This window comes from Ceratosolen solmsi, unplaced genomic scaffold (assembly GCF_000503995.2).
Source record: "Ceratosolen solmsi marchali unplaced genomic scaffold, CerSol_1.0 scaffold25, whole genome shotgun sequence".
Taxonomy (NCBI): domain Eukaryota; kingdom Metazoa; phylum Arthropoda; class Insecta; order Hymenoptera; family Agaonidae; genus Ceratosolen; species Ceratosolen solmsi.
Genome location: NW_011948444.1, coordinates 1,345,459 through 1,368,348, shown reverse-complemented (window position 1 = coordinate 1,368,348; position 22,890 = coordinate 1,345,459). Strand labels below are relative to the sequence as shown.

The following is a 22,890-nucleotide window of genomic DNA, read 5'->3' as shown; positions in this document are numbered from 1 at the left end:
ACGTTGTTTCACGAAAAGCGACGAGGTGGCGCCTCCGAAGCTGTTCGCGAGATGGAGACCAGCGGCACTGGAATTGGTCGACTTGACTGCTACGAGGATATGTTCAAGGAAATCACAAGGAAACTTTACGGCGAGGATCCTGATCACAGAAGTAAGAAGTTTTCATGTTCACATTGATAGGTGTATGCTTTATTTTTTCACTATTCTTTTATTTTAATAGGAGTCTTTTATGATCCTTGATTTAATTAATTTAATGAGTGTAGTAAGTATCTCAGCTGACAGCTGGGAAAAGTTTGCATTGTCGTATAAGTAATTCGACTGTAATGATGGAATTTGAGCTCGTGTTGTTAAGCGAAAAATCGTTTTACCCCCATTTTAGAGAAATTAATATATCGTAGCTACTTCGAAATTATATTTATTACGCTTTTTTCACTCCTCTAATAGGCGAATGCGTTGTTACACAAATTAACTTTCCTCACAAATTAAATAAATATGATAAAAATAAGTTACGATTTATAAAAAAATATTTTTACAATTCGATAAGATAGATTACAAATCTTCTCATATTAGTAATAATCTTTTCAAAACCGTGTCCATTGTATGCGAGTACAACCGGAGCCTTAAAAAATTAGTTTTTCTACAATATTTTACTTTAAAACTATTATATAAATTGATGTCTAAATTATTTTATTTTATATTGCGGGAATTTGGTTTTTGTTGCAAAATACAATGTCTTTTGAACAATTTTATTCGATAAAAAATATAACACATGAAGACAGTGCAATATTTTTATGTAAATTTAATATTAAATAACAGAAGTAATGATTTTTACATTGTATTATGCAATTACAATGTAAAATATATTTTAGCTGAATTTTTGTATTGCACAATAATATTCTTTATTGAATTTAATAAAAATCCATCGCGTAATTGGGATACATAAATCATCTACTTCAAAACAAATTTAATATGTTTTTCTGCATAAAGAAATTATAAAAAATGTCAAAACATTCGGTGAAATTATAAGAAAAATTCATAATGACACATCTCTAATGGGCTTCTATAATATCTTTTTTAATGTACTTACTATAATTGCTTGACATCGATACTTAGGATTGATTGTTATGTTAAATAATGACAAAAATATCCAAGTACAAGTTTTAGAAACATAGGTAAATTGCAACTATTAATGGTATATTTATTGTGGGAGGGAGGGGAGCGGGGTTTAATGATAGATTGCATGTTATTAATCTAAAAGTATATGGACAATTATGGATATTACATTGTAAGAACATCGATAAAAATTAAATTCCATATTAAATAAATTATATTTTCAATGTCTCTATAAACAGTATAACATAATTGAATTTTATATAAATTTTTAATGTAAATTAAAATATATTAATAGTATTTCAAGTATAAGTGAGTATTTATTTTCCTACTTTGTTCGAGTATATATTTGGTTGGAATTAGATTGAAAACATTTGCTTGCATTAAATATTGCATAAAATGTAATTATAAATATTATTTAAAACAAAATTAATTAATAAATTGAAAATCACTCATTTTTAATTTTACGATAAATATTTAACTTTTTATATGTACATATAAATATTATTGTGTATTGTAACTATTTTGAATCAAGATTAATAATATACAAACTTATCTAATGCAATTGAGTGTGATTGTCAGTTGTATAATATTCAAACTAATACTGCAATTGCAAATGTATTTATTTTTAAGTAATATTTGTTCTTAATAAATTAAATATTAATGAAAGATTATTATTAATTGTATGATTTGTATATATGATAATGTATATTTTACACATTTCTTGTATTTACCGTTTTTTCTGGTTAGATAATTCAGCAACCAATGCAAAATCGAAATGAATATAAAAATTTATAATTATTATTCGTTGATGGTGTAGAAAAGGAATATTTATTGAATTCTAACGTCAAATTAAAATTCAAGTGAAAGACAATAATTTGTTATTCTCTTGTATTTCTTATAGGCGTTTTATGTTGCATTGAATGTATTAAATACTAAATATATTTTTTCTATTTTTCGTAAATATTTCATTTGCCAATCACTTTAGCATAGCGAAATATAAGCATTTTGAATAATGAGCTGATATTTTTGAAAAAAATTACTTAAAAATTTCTTCACTTTCTAAATCGTACGAACGCATAGTAATAATTGAATATTTAAACGTAATGAAAACTACTAGCATCATTTTTAAAAATATAATCATTAAATAGATTGCTTCGTTCTAATCGTATACAAGGAGTGTAATGGTATTATTGAAATAGCAAATAGCTACAATGTAGATATTTTGAAGAATATTAATTAGAATTATTTTTAATTACATTTGATTACAATGTAAATTTATTGTTTGCTTTAATTTTTTCATATACATATTCATGGATTCAATTTTGTAAGATAGTCTTTAGAAATAATACATAATAACGAGATATCAAACAACGTTAGACGATATTTAATAATATTACGTTTATAAGTTTTTATACAGTTTTTTGATTAATAGACATATTTATAAATAGCAGTTGCTATAATGTTTATTATTTATGAATTTTTTCGCTACTTAATCATAATACTTAATTATACAGGCTCAATAAAATTATTTTCTATTTTCAAGCAAAATTTTAAAGTTATTAAATAACTAATTTTTTTCAATTAATTGTACGAATGATTGATTTTAATTTGGAATCAAATAAATTTCGAAATATATTTAAAATAATAAAAATATAGAATTATAAAAAGTAGAATCATCAAGAGAAGTTTGAAATAATTGAATAAATTCTGCTAATCTATGCGATAATTGTAAAAATAAGAGAATCTTAATTAAATTTATCTCTATATGTATTACAATAGCTTTAGTATAACTAAAGTGGATTGAGAAAACAAACAACAGATAAAGAGAGAATATCTTAGTTATGGCTAATTCCATTCAACGCAACGTTCGAGTTGGTTCTACAGACTACCAATTTAGGGTCTAATGAATTGAACCTATAGAGTGCAATACATGACTGGTAATGTGTATATAATAGTACAAAATTTATCATCTACACTATGGTTCCACGTAGCTAATTTGTGAGAGAGCAAGTGAGATAGCGAGTGAAAAAAGTGAGTGAGAGAGAATAGGGAATGTATGGGATTAGTTTGACCTGCTATGTAATCCATGGCCAAATGCATTGATAAACCTAATCGATTGTCACGTAGTTTTATATCTGTAGATATAATTAAACATGCACACGAAATCACATTTGCTATGTTCCCCATGTACAGTTGCCTTAGTCTGTTGGTTTGACGATGTCAAGTCATTGTTAGAAATTATATATAAGAAACTGTCATATATATATATATATATATATATATATATATATATAATGAAAGATAGATAGATAGATGTGAGAGAGAGAGAGAGAGAGAGAGAGTGTGTGTGTGAGTGAGAGAGTGAGTGAGTGAGTAAGAGTAAAAAGGCGAGAAAGTTAGAAAAAAAATGTCAGATAGACAGAAAGACTGAACGAACGTATACGAGAGAGAGAGAGAGAGAGAGAGAGAGAGAGAGAGAGTGAGTGAGTGAGTGAGTGAGTGAGTGAGTGAGCGTAAAAGTTGGCGAGAAGAGTGAAACAGGTGAATTGAATCGGCTAATTGCAGTATGAGGCAATTAGTCGAGTCTGTTAGCTCTCTAACGACAATATCCGTTCCTTACGGTTGTACACGACTAAGTGCTATATTAATTAGAAATGTAGCAGAGAATTTCATTCCATACTTTAAAGTTCTGCCGCATAAAATGCTGTGGTATCAGTTAGACTTGAATCTTCTGAATGGGTTTTCTCGTTGAGTTATTTTTGTTCAATTACAGAAAATCAAATTTTGATAGAGACTAATTTGCTTTTGTTTCACGGTTGTAATATAAGCGTAATCTTTCGGAATACACATTATTTTTTGTTCGTGGATAGTATCCGCTTGAAATGTAACAGTTTCATTTAAATAAATTTAAACGAAAGATTTCGTATTTCTGTCAAAAGTAGTTTTATTTTAATAATTAGTCTTAGGATTAATTAACCATAGGATATAAAGAAAATTATCGGATATATTTAAAAAATTTGAATAATTATTTAAATAATTTATCATAATTATTAGAACAGTTTACAAAGAATATTTAAGTCGAAGAATGTATCGATATTTCTAATTAAACTCATTAAATCTTTTTAAAGATGTGAATAAATTTTATATTTAAGCAAATATGAACTTTTAAATCTTTCTACGAGTTTCATTAAATACCCTCATGGTAAGCTAGTGTGCGTGTGCCTGCGTGCTTATACGCGTGTTTGAGCTTGTGTGTGTACGTGCGTGCATTGATGGGTTATTTCATTATGAAAATATCGAAACTTTATCGATTAAATTCTAGTGCCGAACCAAGGCACCGAAGATCTTTAATGTTTAATTGTTTATGTAGAGCAAAAAGGAAGAATAGAGTTTATCGTACAGGATGAGACAGACAGACAGACAGATAGATAGATAGATAGATAGATAGATAGATAGATAGATAGATAGATAGATGTGATGGGGGATAGAGGGTTGTGGTGGGCGGGTGGGTGGGGTTGGGGGTCCGTTTAGAACGAAACAGCAGTATTATTTAGGCTATCTTTGTAATGTAAAAAAAGAAGTCGAGCAGGTCGAGGCTTGATTTTATAGTCCTGTGCTGACTGTTTAAAGATGCATTGATTGACCGGGAAATTAAAGATGATTATTTTGCGTGCTGTGCCTCTGTGCATAGCGTCGAGCGTGCAGAACGAGTTCGAGACGTCGGTGTCGTACAAGAACGACGAGGACACGGGCAATGGTACGGACGGTAGCGATGACGGCAACTGGACCTTAGACGACGAGCCGCTCAAGGGCACCGAAGGCAGTCGTATCGCTGCCTATCGAGCGGCTACTTCCACCTGGCGATGCTACGAGTGCGGTAAGAGCTGCTCTCTGTGCAAGTCTTAGAAACGGGGAAACAACCAGCCTCATCTTATTTGTTGTATCGCTTATTTAACCGATATTCTTTTTCTTTTTATCGTTTGGCCATGCACGCGCACACACACGAGCATCGCTTCACGTGTATCGCGCGCGAATACCTTGGATTATCCTGCGTTCGATTGGCAAATGACCAATGATTGCGGCTCTTTACGAAACTGCCTTTTATCGGCATTTTCAAGAGTCCTCGTGATGGGAGGACATTTATATTTTCATTTTCGTTTGTCCGATCTATTATTTTATTACACTGAAAGCTTTTTACAATTGTATTATTTTATCGTATGTTTTATCGACAAATATTCTTATTTGCTGTGCATTTACTTTCAGCACCTATTTATTTCATTGGTCTGAGAAAAAGACGAAGAAGGGGGAGGGTCTATTATACTTAGTTGTGTACTACCACAGTGTGTCTGTCTTACATGCGTTACAAAAAAAATATTTATCAGTTTCACGGATATGTGGCTGTCGCTTCGAGTCACTTGTACATAATAATAATTCACAAAATTAGTTTGATTGAAGAATGATTCCCGCATTAAAAACAATATATTGCATGGTTCGTATTTAAGCCTCATGGTAATTTAAAGTAATACCAAACATGTCACTAAAGAGAGAACTCTATAACTGACGTATAACGGCTCATTTATTGTAAGTCTCATCATCCCCTTGAAAATTGTAAATCAATGCTTGGTTTGTATCAAGCTTGCAGCAGCTTATTTATAAATAAGAAATCTAGTAGTTAATCGGTACGCTGGATTATGATTATGAGTATGATGCGATTATACATTAGCTAGATCTCATTAGTTACATGGAGTTGGTAAAAAGTACCAGAGTTATACAAATTGTTAATTAGACAATGACTCGTGCAATTGAAGAGCGTTTTCCAGAAATGCTAACACCCTAGGTCTCACTACCAAACGATAAAAAGATTTATTGCTTTGCTTTCCGATGGGCATATAATGTCATGTCGCGCATCCCGATTCATTAAATATAATAGATAATAAGACTAATGGAAATCACTCTTCAGCCCCTTTAAGCATAAGCATGTGAAATTGGTCGAGCATTGAAGCTCGTAGGAAAGTAAGCTATAAGTAAGGGGGTTTGCTTGACTGTGTGCGTAGGCGATTGTATGAGCAGTGGTCCTCGAGAGGTAGCCGAGCACTTCGTTGAGTTGCACTCGTCGCGCGTTGGCGGCGAAGAGAGTAGTCGTGGCCGGCTGCATTCCAGCCGTAAGGATTACCTCGGCGCGGGGGAGCTGAAGCTCGAGGAGGTCGTCTCGTATCTGGAAAGAGTAAGGGACCGTGCAGAGCGGTCGGCCCCACCCACTCGACGCACCCAAGAGACCCAAACTATCCCAGCCGCTCTATTGCCCGTCACTTCTACTTTTTTGCTGCAGGAGTTACCGTCAACGCCACCCCAGCACTTGCATCAGGTAAGGGACCAATAACCAATTACCCCGAGCACCTTCCTTCACAATCTGTCGCGATACTTCTAAATCTTTACTCACGACTATTCTTTACCAATCTATCCAATGTTTTTTAATCCTATTTAATCGAAAATCAAATGTTAATCGCTCTTTGAAGCTTAAAATTCAAGACAAACAAACATTCAAGACAACAAAACAATAAATATAATTTAATTTTTTATTTTATTTTACTGGTCGCGCTTTTTACTCACTAATTGGCATACAAATCAGTAATATTAAATTGCCATCCATCTATTGCTATTTTGCAAATATTTATCGTATTTCATAGTGCATAATTAATGTTTTAATAACGTGTACGTAATATAAAAATAAGAAAAAAAAGAAAAGAATGAGATAGAAAATACGGCTTCTTGTAATTATTCTAGTATAACAAATGTATTAAATATATTATATTCATCTAATTTCGCGAAAGGTATTAATGTAATGTTCTACTGTTACTTGTAACGCGTTCTATTGAATGATATTATTATTTTATTAAAATATTATTAAATTTATTGAATTGTATTAAAATATAACAGAACTTGTATGTATATATCAATAATTTTAAACTAATTCGAACAATGTTCGTGCCTTGCATTTCAATAATATTATTAACCGAATTTGTATCTTGTCAATTTTTAAATTGTACATTGACTTTAATACTGTAAATATAATGCAGTTAACTAATTCATGAACCATTGACGAAAATTAAATTAATTTATTTAATGAGCATATTTAATAAATGCAATTTATATTACCAACCAATTACTGCATTAAGTTTGATATTCATAAGGCAATTTTATATAACTTTAAACAAAAATTATAATATTTCCATTATTACGATTACTTTTTTTTTACATTCATTTAAATGGAATATTTTTTAGTAAATTCTGTCTCAATTAATTGAAGATTATTTGTTATGATATATTACCTTATAATTTTGATGAAAAAAAGAAAAGAAAAAAAAAGAATTATCTCTATAAAACGTATATAATTTGTGAATACAGAATTATTCGCAAATATCTCGTTTGAATTTTGTTTTAATCGATGATTGTAAATTATAGATAATTTAATTGTAGAATATTGGCTAATTAAATTCAAACGACAATGGATTGATGCAACGTTAAAGCAAAAATTATTTAATAAAAAAAAAGTATAAATTATTTTTAAAGGGAATATGAGAAATTGCGTCGAAAAGGAAAAATCTAACACAAATTGAAGGAACTTAGCTTTGGTAAATTAAAGTATTTATCATTATCGATGATTTAGAAAATTTATTAATGTGTTAATTCTCTTTGCTTGCGTTCACTTTGCGTCGCGTATATTTATGGCAATATATTGTATTGATTTTTTATTTTGTTTTTGGTATTCTCAAGATAGTACAAGATATTTAGTAATTTTTAAATTACTACAAAAATTGACAAAAATTTATTTCATCGAATTCGATTGTATTAAAAAAAAAATTCTTAGAAAATAACTTTATGTTTGATAAGCTTTTGTAATTTATGTTATAATGATGCTATTAATATAGATAATAACGATAATGTCGATCAACAGTTTGTTGTTTAAAATTGTTATGTAAGCGTGTCGAATTAGTTAAACGGAATTTGTTCGCTAAATTAACGCGATAAGTGTACGGATTGACTATTCTTCAACTGACTGACAAAATCATTCTTTAATAAAGTTTTTATGTCATGTAAAGCTTGCCGTTGACTCGATTGCACGTGAGAAAGGCAAAGTAAAACACGGAGTTAAAAAGATCCGCATAGAAGGTTGCGAAAGTATAATAGACTCGCTTGGTTCTCACTTTCCAAGCCAACTTTCTGACGCGATTCAAAGTCAAAGGTAGTTGATACCTTTTCACGGACATGTAAACGAGCTCGTTTTTCTGGCAATTAAAATAGCAAAAATGTAATTTTTCTGGATGCCCGTAATGGGCAAAAGATATAAGAATTTTACGCGGACAGGGACTTGTGGATGAATGTCACGCAAGAGCATTCGAGTTGTTCGAGCGTGTAGGGTTGGCGGTCGTGCGTGGGGGTTTGGAGGAGGGTTGGCTGGGTTCGACTGGTGGAGGGAGGGGGAGGGGGTGTAGCGTCGTATTATTCCAAATGCGCCAACGACCTTCTCAAAGATTTCCCCGGTGCCTATGATTTCCCACGAGCCATTTTCCCGAACGAATGTTTGCGCGCTCTCGAGCTACGGGAGCTGAAACACTCACACTTTTCATTGTCCTTCGGTATTGTCCGGTAATGTGCAACAGAGTTCAGCCGCGATGCCAGGGAACCTCGGCGCATCGACGAATGCCGCCGGAGGTGGTGCTGGAGGAGCCAACAGTGCTAGCGGCAAAAGATACACGTGCCTCTATTGTCCCTACGGCACGGACAGACGAGACCTCTACACCCGTCACGAGAACATTCACCGCGAAGAGAAGCCTTTTCATTGCTACGTGTGCTATAAGCCCTTTAGCCGAGCCGATCACGTGAAGAAACATTTTTTGCGGATGCACAGGTATTGCGGCAAATTTCCATCTCCTTCTCTTCATTATCTGATTAATCGAACGATTACGTTTACCTCAATTCCATCCATTATAATGACTTTTCGCTTATGCGGTGTTCGATGATTTTTGAGCTTTGCGTAGACAATCATTTGTCTATTTGTCCCTCTTATAAGCCAAAGTAATGTTGTCATTTTCTTTTCATTGCCAAACGAGTACGATAATAACGAATAAAAACATTAACATAATAATAAGATAAATGATAGTAGAGATACTTTGATGTACGATTCGCAACGCGCGTAAGCCGTAAGATAATTTCAGCCGCTCTACTTAGTAATTGTCCTAATTGCAATATGAGCTTTTTATCGTGAGCGAGATTTCGATAAATAGGATAGATTTCAAAATTGCGATAGAATTAATCGACAAGTACGAACAATCGTCGCGATTTTATCGAACAAGATTCGTGAGTTCAATTAAAGCGAAAGCACGCGAATAGAAAGATTGAGCGAAGCTTGAGATGAGAGCTAAATGGCTGGCTGTGTTTATGTGTTATAAAAGTCGCTTATGTTCGGCACAACGATAGAATCACTCGTCCATTCCAATGCAACGTCCCAATCATGTACACATAAATCTTGACTTTTAAAAGGGAGCACACGTACGAGCTATCTCGAATACGACGACCCGTGGGATCGATTTCTTCTGCAGCTAAGGTGTCCGCGAGTCTCCAATCGACAGAGCCCAACGGTAGCAACGCCGGCAACAATAATAACGTCGGCCCTTACCCCACCGGATCCCTATACTCTAACGCGAAGCAACAGCAGCAGCATCAGCAACATCAGCAACAATCCGATATCGCGGCGACGTCGAGTTATCAATTGCAGGCCCCGACTACGTCGGCGGCTCTCTACCAAGCTGCTTCACTATCCTCGGCTGTAGTCGCGGCGGCAGCGGCGGCCGCCAACGTCGGTGGTATGATGCAGCAGCCGGAAGCCAACTGCGGGGCCGCGGCACCCGTCACCGCCGTCCACAGTGCCGTTCACAACGCAGTGCACAACGCCGTAGCGCAGGCTGCCCGCAGAATACAGAATGGCGCGTGCAGCGGCAAAAGCAGCCACTTCAAGAGTGGCAGCGCTGGCTCATCCAAGGCTAACCAAGAGCGCAGGTGAGCCACGGAGAATTTTATTTTAAAATTATTTTTTTCCCATTACGAGGGCTCTACGATTCCCCACTACTTCGAACCTTCGAACAATCCCTTTCCTTTAACGGTGAAATCGAGCCTTTCCCAAAAGCGATTTTCCTGCAAAACGATATTTAAAAGCTCGATCCTCCAATTAGGCAATGAGTCGTGTAATAAACGTTGGACAGGAACGAGAAACGCTTTATTAGACAGCCGTTTCATGATTAGCTGCGCAATATCATTTATCATTTGTATTTATAATGTTTTAATAGTATAGTAGAATATGTGAGTACATATCTAGTGACAACGTTACGTTCTAAATGAAGCTACTATCGCGATATGTGTTTCTTCTCCCCAGGTACACGTGCTGTTACTGCTCGTGGAGTGGCGTTGACAACTGGTGTTTGAAAAGACATCTCAACACGCATCTAAAGCCGTTCGCGTGCGCATTGTGTGAATATAAGGCGGCGCGAGCCGAGCGACTCGCTACCCACGTTCTCAAGGTTCATAATCGTCGGCAGTGCTCGCGCTGCTCCTTTTTAGCTGAAGATCTCGCGCAGCTGCAAGTGCATCAGCTCCATGTACATCGGGTAAGCAATGCAAACGCTGCCGCCGCCGCCGCCGCCGCCGCAGCCGCTACGGCCCACCAACAAGGGTCCGCTGTTCAGCAACAACAACAACAGCAGCACCAACAGCAATCGCAAACCCAAAACAACGGCGAACGACAGCAACCACAGTCGATGCAGTGAGTTTTTCTCGTTTTCCCTTACAGTTCATTATTGTATTGTCAATTGAGCCCAAGTTAACAGCAATATTCACCTCATTTATTCATTAAGGCAATGTCATATAAAATATGTATGGTTTCTTACAATATCGTTGGGAATAAATTATTTTGGAGACTAAATTCTTTCTTCTTTTTTTCTTCTTTTTTTCTTCTTTTTTTTTCTTACAAGATTTTCGTTTCAGATTCTTTTCATTTTTTAACTTTCGAACAGTTTTAATTTAGAAGAGCGTAATTCATTATAAATATGCCTATGATACTGCTTAAATAGTACTTTAAAGTTACTGTTTTTGTAAGTTAAGTTAAGTTAACATAAGAATTGTAATTAAATGAAAAAAAAAATTTTTTTTCCTTAATAATATAATATAAATACAATGATTTTATGATGATTTATAAAAATGTGATTTTAACTTATTTTATGTGCCCGATTGGATATTTGTAATGTCTTAAGTAAATGAATGAATGCTAAATAAAGCTATTGGTTTCATTGAAATGAAATGACATTGATGTTTAAAAAAAAATAAATAACGTTCTTTTTTCTTAAAATATATTTACATAAAAGCTAGAAATAAATAAATAAAGCCATTAGTGTTAATTTATCAAATTTAAAGTACAGAATTAAAAAAGTTATTTTTTATATCAAGTTTGTGTAATAGTTGCATTTTTTCGAATAAATAATTCAATGTCTAAATTATAAATAATTAAAGTTTCAAGGGATGTTTTTCACGAAGGAGCTAAACATTGTTTTATTTATTTAGTTTTTTTTTTTAATTTGGCAGTACATTTACTAAATTTCTTTATATTAAATATTGACGAAAATTAAATTAGTAATGCAAATTTTCGGAATACTGATAAATATTATGGATGATATGTGTGTGAGCGAATGAGAAGTTTTACATTATATTCCGGTTTTACATTATTGGATAAGAACTTTTGACACATTATAAATATATAATAAATAAGTCCACTTCTATTTTTCATGAAAAGAGGATTTGTAAGTCGCTTTTCAGTATCGAGTGATTCATAAGAAAGCAAAACCAATAAATATAAATTTGACCTTTCAGTCCTGTGGGCGGCGGAAGACCACCGCCCGGACCTCCGGTTTTCCCAGCTTCATCAGCAGCAATAGCACCCGCAACAACGGTTATACCGCCGACAACGATTCTCGGGTTAGTTTCGACACTTTATTCAAAGTCAGGATGACGTTCGATCGATCCATCCTCTTAATACACTATTATGTGCAATAATTTGTGTTTTCATCACGAATTACCTTAAAACATCATTGGCTATTTTTATTTTTATTAATGATACATTTTTTTTCTCTTTACATTATACGGTTTTATTATTGTTGTGGATTTTTTGTTGACTTTTGTTGTTCACTTTGTGTCATTGAAGTTTTATTATGTTTTTATTGTATATCGAAAAATTTCCATTATTTTTTTTTTCATTTACAAGTGTACAAATACATTACACGTTTGCTTTATTTATTTTTATAAATACATGCTTGTTTTTAAATTTTTTTGCATTTTCATGTTTCATTTATTCAAATAAATTTGCTTTTGTGCAATTATTCAAGAAAATATCTCGAGAAATGTATTATTTATTTATTTAAAATGGCTGTGCCGATAATAAATGCTTTAAAGAGATTCTATCGGACATGTAATAATTATTTTTGCAAACATTACCTTAATACTGTAGGAATGAGCTGTGCTTTTAAATAGACTTTTAAATACTTAAAAAAGTAGTAGATTAAATTAATTATCGGTTTGATGTAAATATTCATGAAATTTTACATGTTGAAATGATTCATTTATAAATTAACACGCGGATTCAACATTAATATATTGTAATTAAATTTAATAGTAGTTGGCAAATTTTATGAATAAAAGCTAAATAACATATTCTCTGTTCATTTAATTCATGTCAATGTTAAATGCTGTAGCGAACGTTGACCGAGATATTTTTCTGACAAGCGCACGCACGAGCTTAGCTGAAAAAAAGTACAATGTCTGTAATAACGTGTGAAAATAATGGGAATGTAACTTATGAAACGCAGCGCTGCGGTGGTTGCAGCCACGAGGTGGTAAAGCCCTCTGCGACTATGGCGCTTCTGCTGGGGGTTGCATCTGCCAGAAGGGCGGGAGGCTGCACCTAACGCCACATCTAAAGTGTGCAATAAACTGTCGCGCTGGATACGAGACGTACGAAAGCCAACAAAAAGCGTATATTCAAACTATGATAAAACGATGATAAAATAATAAAAACAAACCGATGATGATGATGATGATGATGATGATGATGATGATGATGATGATGATGATGATGAGACGTGACGTGATGAAATAAATCGCATAAACAGAATCTTTAATAAAAATCGCACACTCACTTGCACAGCGATCGCAGCGAAATTGCCTCGATGCCGGGAAACGCATGCTGGGAACAGGAATCCTCCTCCTGCGAGAGTCGGTTTCTCCAGTGCAGCGAGCGTCGCTCTAGAAAGCAGCGGATGCCACGAAAAATCACGACGATGCTCGACAGCAGCAGCAGCAGACCGATAGTCAGTCCGCAGAATGGCCCGGCTAAAACACAGGATGATTCGAAGACTCGGGCACCCGCCAAACGACCGCTGCTTAGGTGTTTCCTTTGTCCTGACGATGCACCAGCTCGAGCCTTACGTACTCGACCTTATCATAATTCACGGTCCATGTTACTGCATAAGCTTTGGCGGCATAAGAAGACGACACTAAACTGGAAGAGTAAGAAGATTTTAGCTGCTGGGGCTTCGATTACTTTGAAGGCGACTCTTTACACTCAACACGCCCTCGAATACCAAAGATAGCACAAGCTGGGGCTCGTTAATGGCTCAATGCTTTTTCCTCTCAACCAAAGTACGTTCGGCCTCATATGCATCAACATATAAATAATGTGCTGAATTAACGAATGTTTTTTCTTCCTCAATTGTTAAATTTACAGTTTAAGCTTTTCCGTTCGACTGTTACATCTATCTTGTCAAGGGAAATTCAATACAACGTAATCGGCGCGTGAAATATTCTACTAATGTCCGTTTGATTAAATTTACATGTGATGAAAGAACAACATAAAATGAAAGACAAATTTTATTTATTGTCGCATGAGAGAGAGATTTTTTGTTTTTTTGTTTTTTTTTGTTTTTTTTTTTGTTTTTTTTTTGTTTTTTTTCTTACTCCTTTCTTTTAAGAATCAGATTTTTTTATACTTTAATTGCTTTTTACGATGTAATTGATAGAAAGAGAACTTAATCATAATTTTTTATGTATTTAGAATATAATGTAAGAATCATATTGACATAAGTATTTTGTAAATATGCGCGTTGTTGTTTATCAACGATGGAAGATTATTTGAATAAAAAATTTCAGTATGAAGTAAAATGTGACTTCTAATTTGAATGTTACACGAATATTAAACATTTTTATTACCGACATCGTTCCGATATATAAATTGAACTATATGTAAAATAATAGAAAAATCTACCTCAAACTATTATCTATGAAATATAAAAAGGAATATGTAAATTTATGAAATAGAAATTACTAAGATTTTACTTAGATTGCGAACATTTCAAATATTATACGCTAGCACTTAATAAGTTACTTTAGAAAGTTTTTAATTTTTGAATATTATTTGTATGAAATTGATTCTAAGCTGTACTATATGTTTCAAACATAAAATATGTAATATTTATAATTCTTCTTTATGTAAATTAAATAATTAAATGTAAGTTTTTCTAAAAAAAAAAAAAAAAATTAATTATTTTAATATTTATAAATTCAAACAATATCTTACTCCGTAAATTTGCTTAATGTCAAAATCAAACCAAGGACAGAGCAAAATTATTAACAAATGATATGAAATAAAACTGGTCCCCATTATTAAAGCATAAAAAAATAATAATATATGGCTTTATTTAAAGGTAATCGTAATAAGCACTCTTTGATCACACAAATCGACATCCATGCTGAAGAACGAATTGAAATTTGCAAGTTGAAATTAAAGCTTTGAGAATATAAAGTAATTAAAAAAAAGACAGTGAAGCTTAGACGTTATACTTCAGATTTGCTTCCTTCGTGTTTGTGAAGAATTTCGTTCGGCGGGCTGTTGCTTTATTCATAATCAATTAGTAACGGCTTTCATTTACTCGAGTAAAACAGAAGAGCCCAATCTCGAAAGCAGTGCTGTCAGAAAGAAAAGTTCAATCGATATGTGCACACTGGCATGTATTACGTTCGCAAGAATCTTTTGTTTGCTTGTGTATCATCATCGTACATCCTGGGGGCAATCTTCGACGGGTCGCTTTGCAAACTCGGGAGAGCCAATCCTATGCAGCTCGATTAGCTAGCATTAAAAGAAGCCGGAAATGAGACGTGAAACTTTTACACAACCAAGTGAAAAGCATTAGCCTCGGGCGATTTATGAAAAGAAGATTAAAGGAAGCAAGAGACTCCGTGTATATGTAATGAAAAAAACGGCCATTCCTCTCCATATTTGTTAGTCAATCGAGTGTAGCTGCTTGTTTTTGAGGATTCTTAACTTTTTTGCTATGAGTTATGCCGGATAAGCGAACTTTTCTAAATTATTGATTAATGTCATATGAACAAAGATTTTTTTCATTCACTTTCAACTTTACGAAGTCATTACAATTCGTATAGATAATGCACTTGTAATTTTTAATTTAATAATTGTATTTGATTATTTTACTAAAAATGCATTCTTCAAAAACGTTAATAATCTTTATACTTTTTGGATGTTGTCTAATTTTAATACTTCTTAAATATTTACGTATTTACGTTATATAGTTGAACTATTTGAAATATATTCAAGAAATCACTTTATGTTATAAAGTCAATATTTTTGTTTTATCACTTTTACACAAATCACAAATCGACTAAATGTATTTACTCTAATAAACTTTATATATCAAAAGTCATTTTAAACTTGTATTTATTAATTAGTTTTCTATTGTTTTTTGTTTTCGATAAGAAATTTTTATTAAAAATTTGTCGCATCATAGATTATTCTTACTGTTTTATCAACATATAAAATTTAATAATGAGTGATGGAATTAGCGGTATTCCAAAAATTGATATCACTCTCATTGTATATACAGTATAGATGGATGAATTACAATTCGTTTTCAAGAAAGGGGACAATAATTATTACAAATCATTTAGTATTATATATTATTCAAAGTCTTTGTCCTATTAAAATATCTCAAGAAAATTGGTGCATTGCATTTTATAGGAAGTAAGAGACGTCCTCGGATGCTCTATTAAATACCCACGAAAATCCTTCATTTGTCATCATAAAACTTTATGTAAAAATTTATTTTATTTAATATTGTTGTCTGAATCGATATAATTCTATAATTTGGATGAATTTTTTATAGTGATTAAAAATTTTTTTATATTTTTATTACAATCGCAAAGAGTAAAATTAATTTAAATATTGAAGAGGTTAAATAACATAATTATTTTTCAATCTATAGTTATATATTTTATATTTTCTATAGTTTTATTTAAAATTAAAATGTTCTATTATTATTTTAAATATCTGATTATTACGTAATATATATAAAACTCGATAGCCAGCCGAAATTAATCACAACAATTTTATTTTTATGAAGATTAATTTATTTTTATTAAGAATAATCTTATTAAATTATTTCATACACACTGATTAGCATATTAAAATTATATTTAATAAAGAAAAGTATATAAATCTATTTATCAGTATGTGTAACGTATAGAAGGAAAAGTTGAGTAATATTTTTGTCATGAGTTATCTATTATAATTATGATTAAATTATGAGAAAAAGAAAATTGATGTTAGAATACAATTTTAATATTGTGAGATAATAATTTATAAAATTATAATAAAATTATAATTCATTACAGTATATGAAATAAATTTTGAACATATTGCAGTATAAATATTTGTAGTAGAAAAATTAATAATGTACAAAAAATTAAAAATATAATCTATTCTGCCTTTAATTGTTTAATCCACTAATACTAGATTTAGAATTACTAGATTCTATTGGGCAAATAAAAATTAATGTCGCAAAAATGTAAAGAATTTTATACGGATTTTTTATTAGTACAAAATGGCATGATTTTTAATAAAATATTTTAAATTATCTATCTAAGCAATAGTAACTATGATTTTCTTGTTTATGTTATTTGAAAATACTTTGCAAATAAATAATAATAAAATACATTTAAAACAATATTTTCGATTTTATTATTTTACTTTAGATTATGTTATAATTTCATTTTCATAGTTCAAAAGAATACTCTGGTATAGAATATAGTATTAAACATAAATTAACTTATATGAATTTAAAAGAATAAAACATTATTTTTTATAATTCGTGAACTTATAATCTATTTTGATTCTACATGTAGCAAACAAACAGATTCCATGTTAAGTAATTAAATTTTTATACTCTATAAATATTAATTAAATATACTTTCTTAGGTTGAAAGATAAATACGTAGAAACGAAATATTTAACGTTAAAGCAGTTACTAAAAGAATTATAAATGTGAAATATAAAATATTAGTGGGCCCAAAGGTGGTGATTTTCAAGCTTTATGAAAGTGCGCATGAATTTATGTGGCGACGAGTTGAGGAAGAGTGGCGCCAAGGGCCAAATAGAGTCAGTCTCACAATAATCTTTTAAGTATCAAACATCAATATCGAGATACAATTAGAAAGAAAAAAAAGAAGTTTCGTTTGATGTATTTTATTTTTTTCTTTTAAGCCTGAATAATAATTATATATAATAAATTAGAAATTAAGTTAGTGTAACGTGCTTATTCCATTCTCAATGATTCGCGAAATTACGCACAAACATTTTTAATTTTACATCATTAACAATTGTCATTTAAATGTAATAAAATGAAATTTAAATATATTTTTTAAAAAGAATAATAGTATATTGGCGTTTCAGACATCCCGTCGGTCCCGTTGCTGAATATCATCTGCCACAATTACCGACGGAAATGAATTATGACAGCTTTTTCATTATGCTCTGCAATTATTCATTTCTATATAATATTTTGATTCATATGATATTCGTTTTTATTTCCGAATTGAGATAAAAAAAACACGAAACTGGAATGGGCTTTAATATTAATGAAGCTCGCGTTACGTAGTAAGTATACATAATTCATTTAGTAAAATATTGTACAGATTTATATATTAAATGGTTATGTCTGCTGCAATTTTGCATCTAATTAATCTAATCATTCACAATAAATTATATTATAAATTATCACTATTTGTTTAATGCAGTTCAACGACTTTTTGAAGCTTTACCAGAGTCCGAGTTAGAGTTAAAATTGATTCATCCCGCATGATATTTGTTGCAGTTAATAATTAAAAACGAGTTTCACGAGATGGTCAGAAAGCGCCGTTAAAACAAAATTATAGCACTTTATCACGTTGCTCTCCTCGCTTGTTAACTTATATTTGTTTTTTGAAGTCATTGAATGCGCCGCCTCTTGGTCGAAGGGCTGATAAGCGAACGTACACAGAGAGAGAGAGAGAGAGAGAGAGAGAGAGAGAGAGAGAGATACAGCTGGTGTGACCGAAAATTCATAGCGACAAATTGAATAACGAAAAATTGCAAAAATTCAATAACTCATGAAAAATCAAGTATAAGCGAACACTCACGAATTCGCGAGCTGACGATCGAGAAAAGAGTGCTTTTTCTTTCGTTGCTGCGGCTGTCGCCAGCGTCGACACCGACGTCAGTACAGTTTGCCAAAATGTACGCAGTATCATAAAATGCACGAGATTCATGGATCTACTTAGCGACAAGGAAAAAAGTCATTGTATAAATGTAGAAAATGAAGCGAAATAGAGCCACTGATTTTATATAATGCAATGCGAAGTAAAATGAGAGTCGAATGGAATATAAAGCTCTAGGTAAGAGCAACGTCCATTGGAGAACAGCCAGTATTACACTTCAATGCGCAAATTGCTTTAATTACAATTTAACTATGTTCCTTCAATCACTGCAGAATTTCAAGGCATATAGTTCGATTGCATCGGCACTCGCTCATCTCTAAGCAGGAACGTGAACTTGGTGGTAACGAGACGTCGATCTTTGGCAGTGAGTCGTTCATCAGTCTCGTAGTTGCACGGGCTTGAGGAACAAGAAGTAAATGGTGGACAATATATGCTAGTATAATTGACGAGCTAAATAATTCACGGTGGTCGATTGGTACGCTAACAAACTGCAGAAGCCGGCAAATCTCCGGTCTGCCGTGTGCGTACGTTGAATTATCTACTATTTTTTAAAACGCATTCGCTCTTACTCTCACTCTCTCCAACTCTCTCGAGCGCATTTTTCCACTCGTATTTTTTAAAATTCGAAGCAGACAGTGAATTGATATGTGAATTGCCGACGCAAGCTGGCTCTTCACCAAATTATCAGGCCATCGTTCCAACGTGCATGACGTGTATTGACTATTGCGGCACGTGCATGAATAGCGAACATAGCGAGCTCGCGCATTTGCTCCAAGGCTTTCGAGGTGATTTTCAAAATATTATATAGATTTTGCGAATATCAGCTCTCGTTCTCCGACCCTACCTCTCCCTCCTTCTATCTGTCGCGCACTGTCTCCTTTCTAAGTTTCTATAAGTTCATCAAAGAAGAGCAAATTGCAAATGTGCCATTTATCATTAACCAATTTATAATGGCAAAAAAAATGTAATTACCTGAGAATGAAAGTTATAACTTTCAATGACACGATCTTAAGAATGTTAATAAGGTTGCAACAAGAAAATATTAATAAATATCATCTATCTCTTCCTGTTGTATTTATTTATACAATCGGAATAGTATGAGTTTCGATAATCAACCATTGTAGATTATACTTTTTTCATGGGCTAATTAAAATCAGCGATTAAAATTAAATTAAATGAACGTTTGTTCAAAATTTTCTATGTCAATTAATTTCTCTCTTTTATATATATATATATATTTTTTTTCTGTTGTTTTATTTTTTACACGTTGAAAACGCTTTTTATTAAAATATATTAGAATATATTAGAATATAGAAATTCAGTATTAAATACAGTATAGCAGTCGAATTAATCACTGTTGAATGAAAATGCTATTTCCTAATTGGTAAATTTTATATAAAAAACAATTTATTAAATATTAAGAAAATGATAAATTATATTTCAAATTAATAAGAAAAAATAATAATATTTATAAATATCTAATATAAATTTTTTAAAGGCTTATTTTCTAATTGTTAAGAAAAAATTTTTTAATTTTTTCGTAAATTATATTAGTTAACTAAATAAATTTTAATTCTTTTTGTAATATTTGTTATATGCGAGTACCGTCTATCTTCTTCGACATTTGGTTACGTAAGCGTTTATTGCGATTAAATCATTTACAAGCAATGGTATTAAAAAAAAAAAAAAAAAAAAAGTTGAATCTTTCCTTTATTTTATAGAATACATTTTATAGAGAAACAAATATTTAATTAATGTTTTTTTTCTATAATAAAATAAATTTTTTTTCCTTTCCTCCGGAGCACGTTTCTTTATGTACGTACATTGGGACACAATTGCTCGTAGGTATGTGCTTACACAGAGGTGTGTACATAAAAGAGCTGTTTCTCTATTTTTAACTTTGATGTCGATCAACGCAATTGTTTCGACCTACAGGAGAACTCAATTATTTGGATAAAATTTCAGTGTAGCGCTCGATGTACACTTCGCTTTCAGCTGTAGTGGAGAAGTGACGGTAGTTGTACTGTTATACTGGGATATGTCCATTGCCGATCAATGTATCGAATTTAAATGCGAAACCGCAGGCCGCATTGTTCACAAAGCCTATCTGTTAAACTTCTATTCATTGTCCCGTTCGCACACTTTTTCACCCACTCCTTGCTTATATCTCCCCTCTCTTGTTCCTCAATACCTCTCTGCCAGGCCCCCTCTGTATCTTTACTTTTCTTCGTTTTCTCATCATATTTTATATATTTGTTTAGTGGCTTATTTCTCTTATTTTTTATGCTTACAATTATCTGCAATTCAGTGATATAAAGAATAATATAAAGCTCTCAAAGTTATACAAATCATCTCTCTTTACATGTATTATAATGCCGTATGTCGCTATTTCAAAATCTTTTAAAAGATGATTAAACGAACGCTTATACGTCAACTTTAAAATTGGGAAAAGCAACGAAAGAATGAGATTTTCTATATTGTACATGATACAGGAGGAGGCTGGCGGTGTTGGTGTCAAAACTTGTGTTCAATGGAGTGTTCGACTGCCAACAGATAGCCCTTGTATGTTGTGTCCGCCATACTTGGCTCGTGGATTACCGATAACTAACTATTTATCTAACATATTCACTGCTTATCGTATTACTAGACAAATAACGGTTATAAGCGTAACGAGAGAATATAGTTACGTATGGTGGGCATAGCAAATAAATACCTGCCGAAGACGACATTATTATTTAGAAGTAGAAGAAGAAGAAGTAAAAGTAGAATGATGATTGAAATATTTAGTGAAAAAGGTATATGTTCAATTCTTGGATTTATCAGATTAGAAATTTGTCATCGTATAAATAATTAAAGAGTAGTATTCAAAATTATCATACACTCTTCATAATTAAAAATAACACACTTCAAAATTGAATGACAAATTCAATTATAAAGATTAAAATCATTTCTGTAATAATCCTATTTTCATGTTTATATACAATATGCTGTTTTTCAACTATACATAAGAGCTACAGTATCATATATATTTCATAGTTAATGAAACGAAAAAATTTTTCTTATAAAATACAGTATAAATATAAATAAATCACAGTCTATATTTGAATTTAAACGAACAATTTATTTATTATCTATGAACATGGATATACATTTTAAAAGCAGCTGAATAACATATCCCTTATCCTTTGTATTATATAGAAAAAAATATATAATATAAAGTAGTTATAAGCAGTAAATATTATGTAGTAATTTTATAATAATTTAATAAACAGTAAATTTATTATATCTTTGTAAAATATAAGAAAAATTTCTATTCAAATATACATGCTTCCAAACGTACAATTTTAAAAATACAAAATTTTTTTTCTATAAAACATTGCCAAAAGCATAATATTGACATTTATATAATCATTCGTAAGCGTTATTTTTACAATAATATTTATTGTAACTTTAAAATGAACTCCAATATAGTGATTAAATTTACTATAATATAACTTAAAAGAAATTTTTAAATGATATAAATAGAACAATAGGTTCTTCGTGGCCAAAATATTTTAAAAATAAAAAATTGGTTAATTCAGCTTTTGAATAAAAATTATTTTAGATATTGTGTATAAATTAATTATTATTAAAAAATAAAAATTTTATTTTAACATAATAAAATAAATTTCATGAAAACTGAATTCAACAATTTCATTTGTTAATAAATAATCATAATGTTTAAAGACAATTGGTTTATATAAAATAAAATAATATTAATTTAAAAATTATTTAAAACGTACGAGCATTAAAAACTAAGGTCAAGTGGTACAATCTTTTTTTTATTGAATGAATTTGTACTTACTGTCGTTTTGTACTATTTTAAGAATACAAACAAATTTATTATCATTAATATAATTTTTACAATAATAATTTTTATTAATAATGGATTAATTTTGTTTGAATAACATGTGCTTATATACATTTAAAATATGGAATTAAAAATTTTTTTTTTTTAAACAATGTACTTATTAATTATTTTATTTTTAAATTAATTAATTAAATATAATTTTTTTATTTGAATGTAATAAATTAGGTAAAAAATATTTAGCTATATAATTTATTTTTTTCTATTTAATATATTCTTTGTTCTTA

At 31.3% G+C, this 22,890-nt stretch overlaps 1 protein-coding gene across 1 annotated transcript; it reads left to right on the top strand.

Moving 5' to 3' along the window:
* The first annotated feature begins 7 nt into the window (after positions 1–7).
* Positions 8–14,096, top strand: chn (zinc finger transcriptional factor charlatan). Its single transcript, XM_011504345.1, has 8 exons — positions 8–151; positions 4,805–4,990; positions 6,168–6,478; positions 8,775–9,022; positions 9,655–10,170; positions 10,544–10,930; positions 12,031–12,135; positions 13,361–14,096. Exons 1-8 carry the CDS (start codon positions 52–54, stop codon positions 13,803–13,805), a joined length of 2,298 nt encoding a protein of 765 aa, XP_011502647.1. The 5' UTR covers positions 8–51; the 3' UTR covers positions 13,806–14,096.
* Positions 14,097–22,890: the final 8,794 nt, after the last annotated feature.

Excerpts from the sequence above, each read along its gene's own strand:
- chn (XM_011504345.1), top strand. The coding sequence starts at position 52 with ATGGAGACCAGCGGCACTGGAATTGGTCGACTTGACTGCTACGAGGAT. Across the intron at positions 152-4,804 it reads CGAGGATCCTGATCACAGAA|CGTCGAGCGTGCAGAACGAG; the intron begins GTAAGAAGTTTT and ends CTCTGTGCATAG. Across the intron at positions 12,136-13,360 it reads CCGCCGACAACGATTCTCGG|CGATCGCAGCGAAATTGCCT; the intron begins GTTAGTTTCGAC and ends TCACTTGCACAG.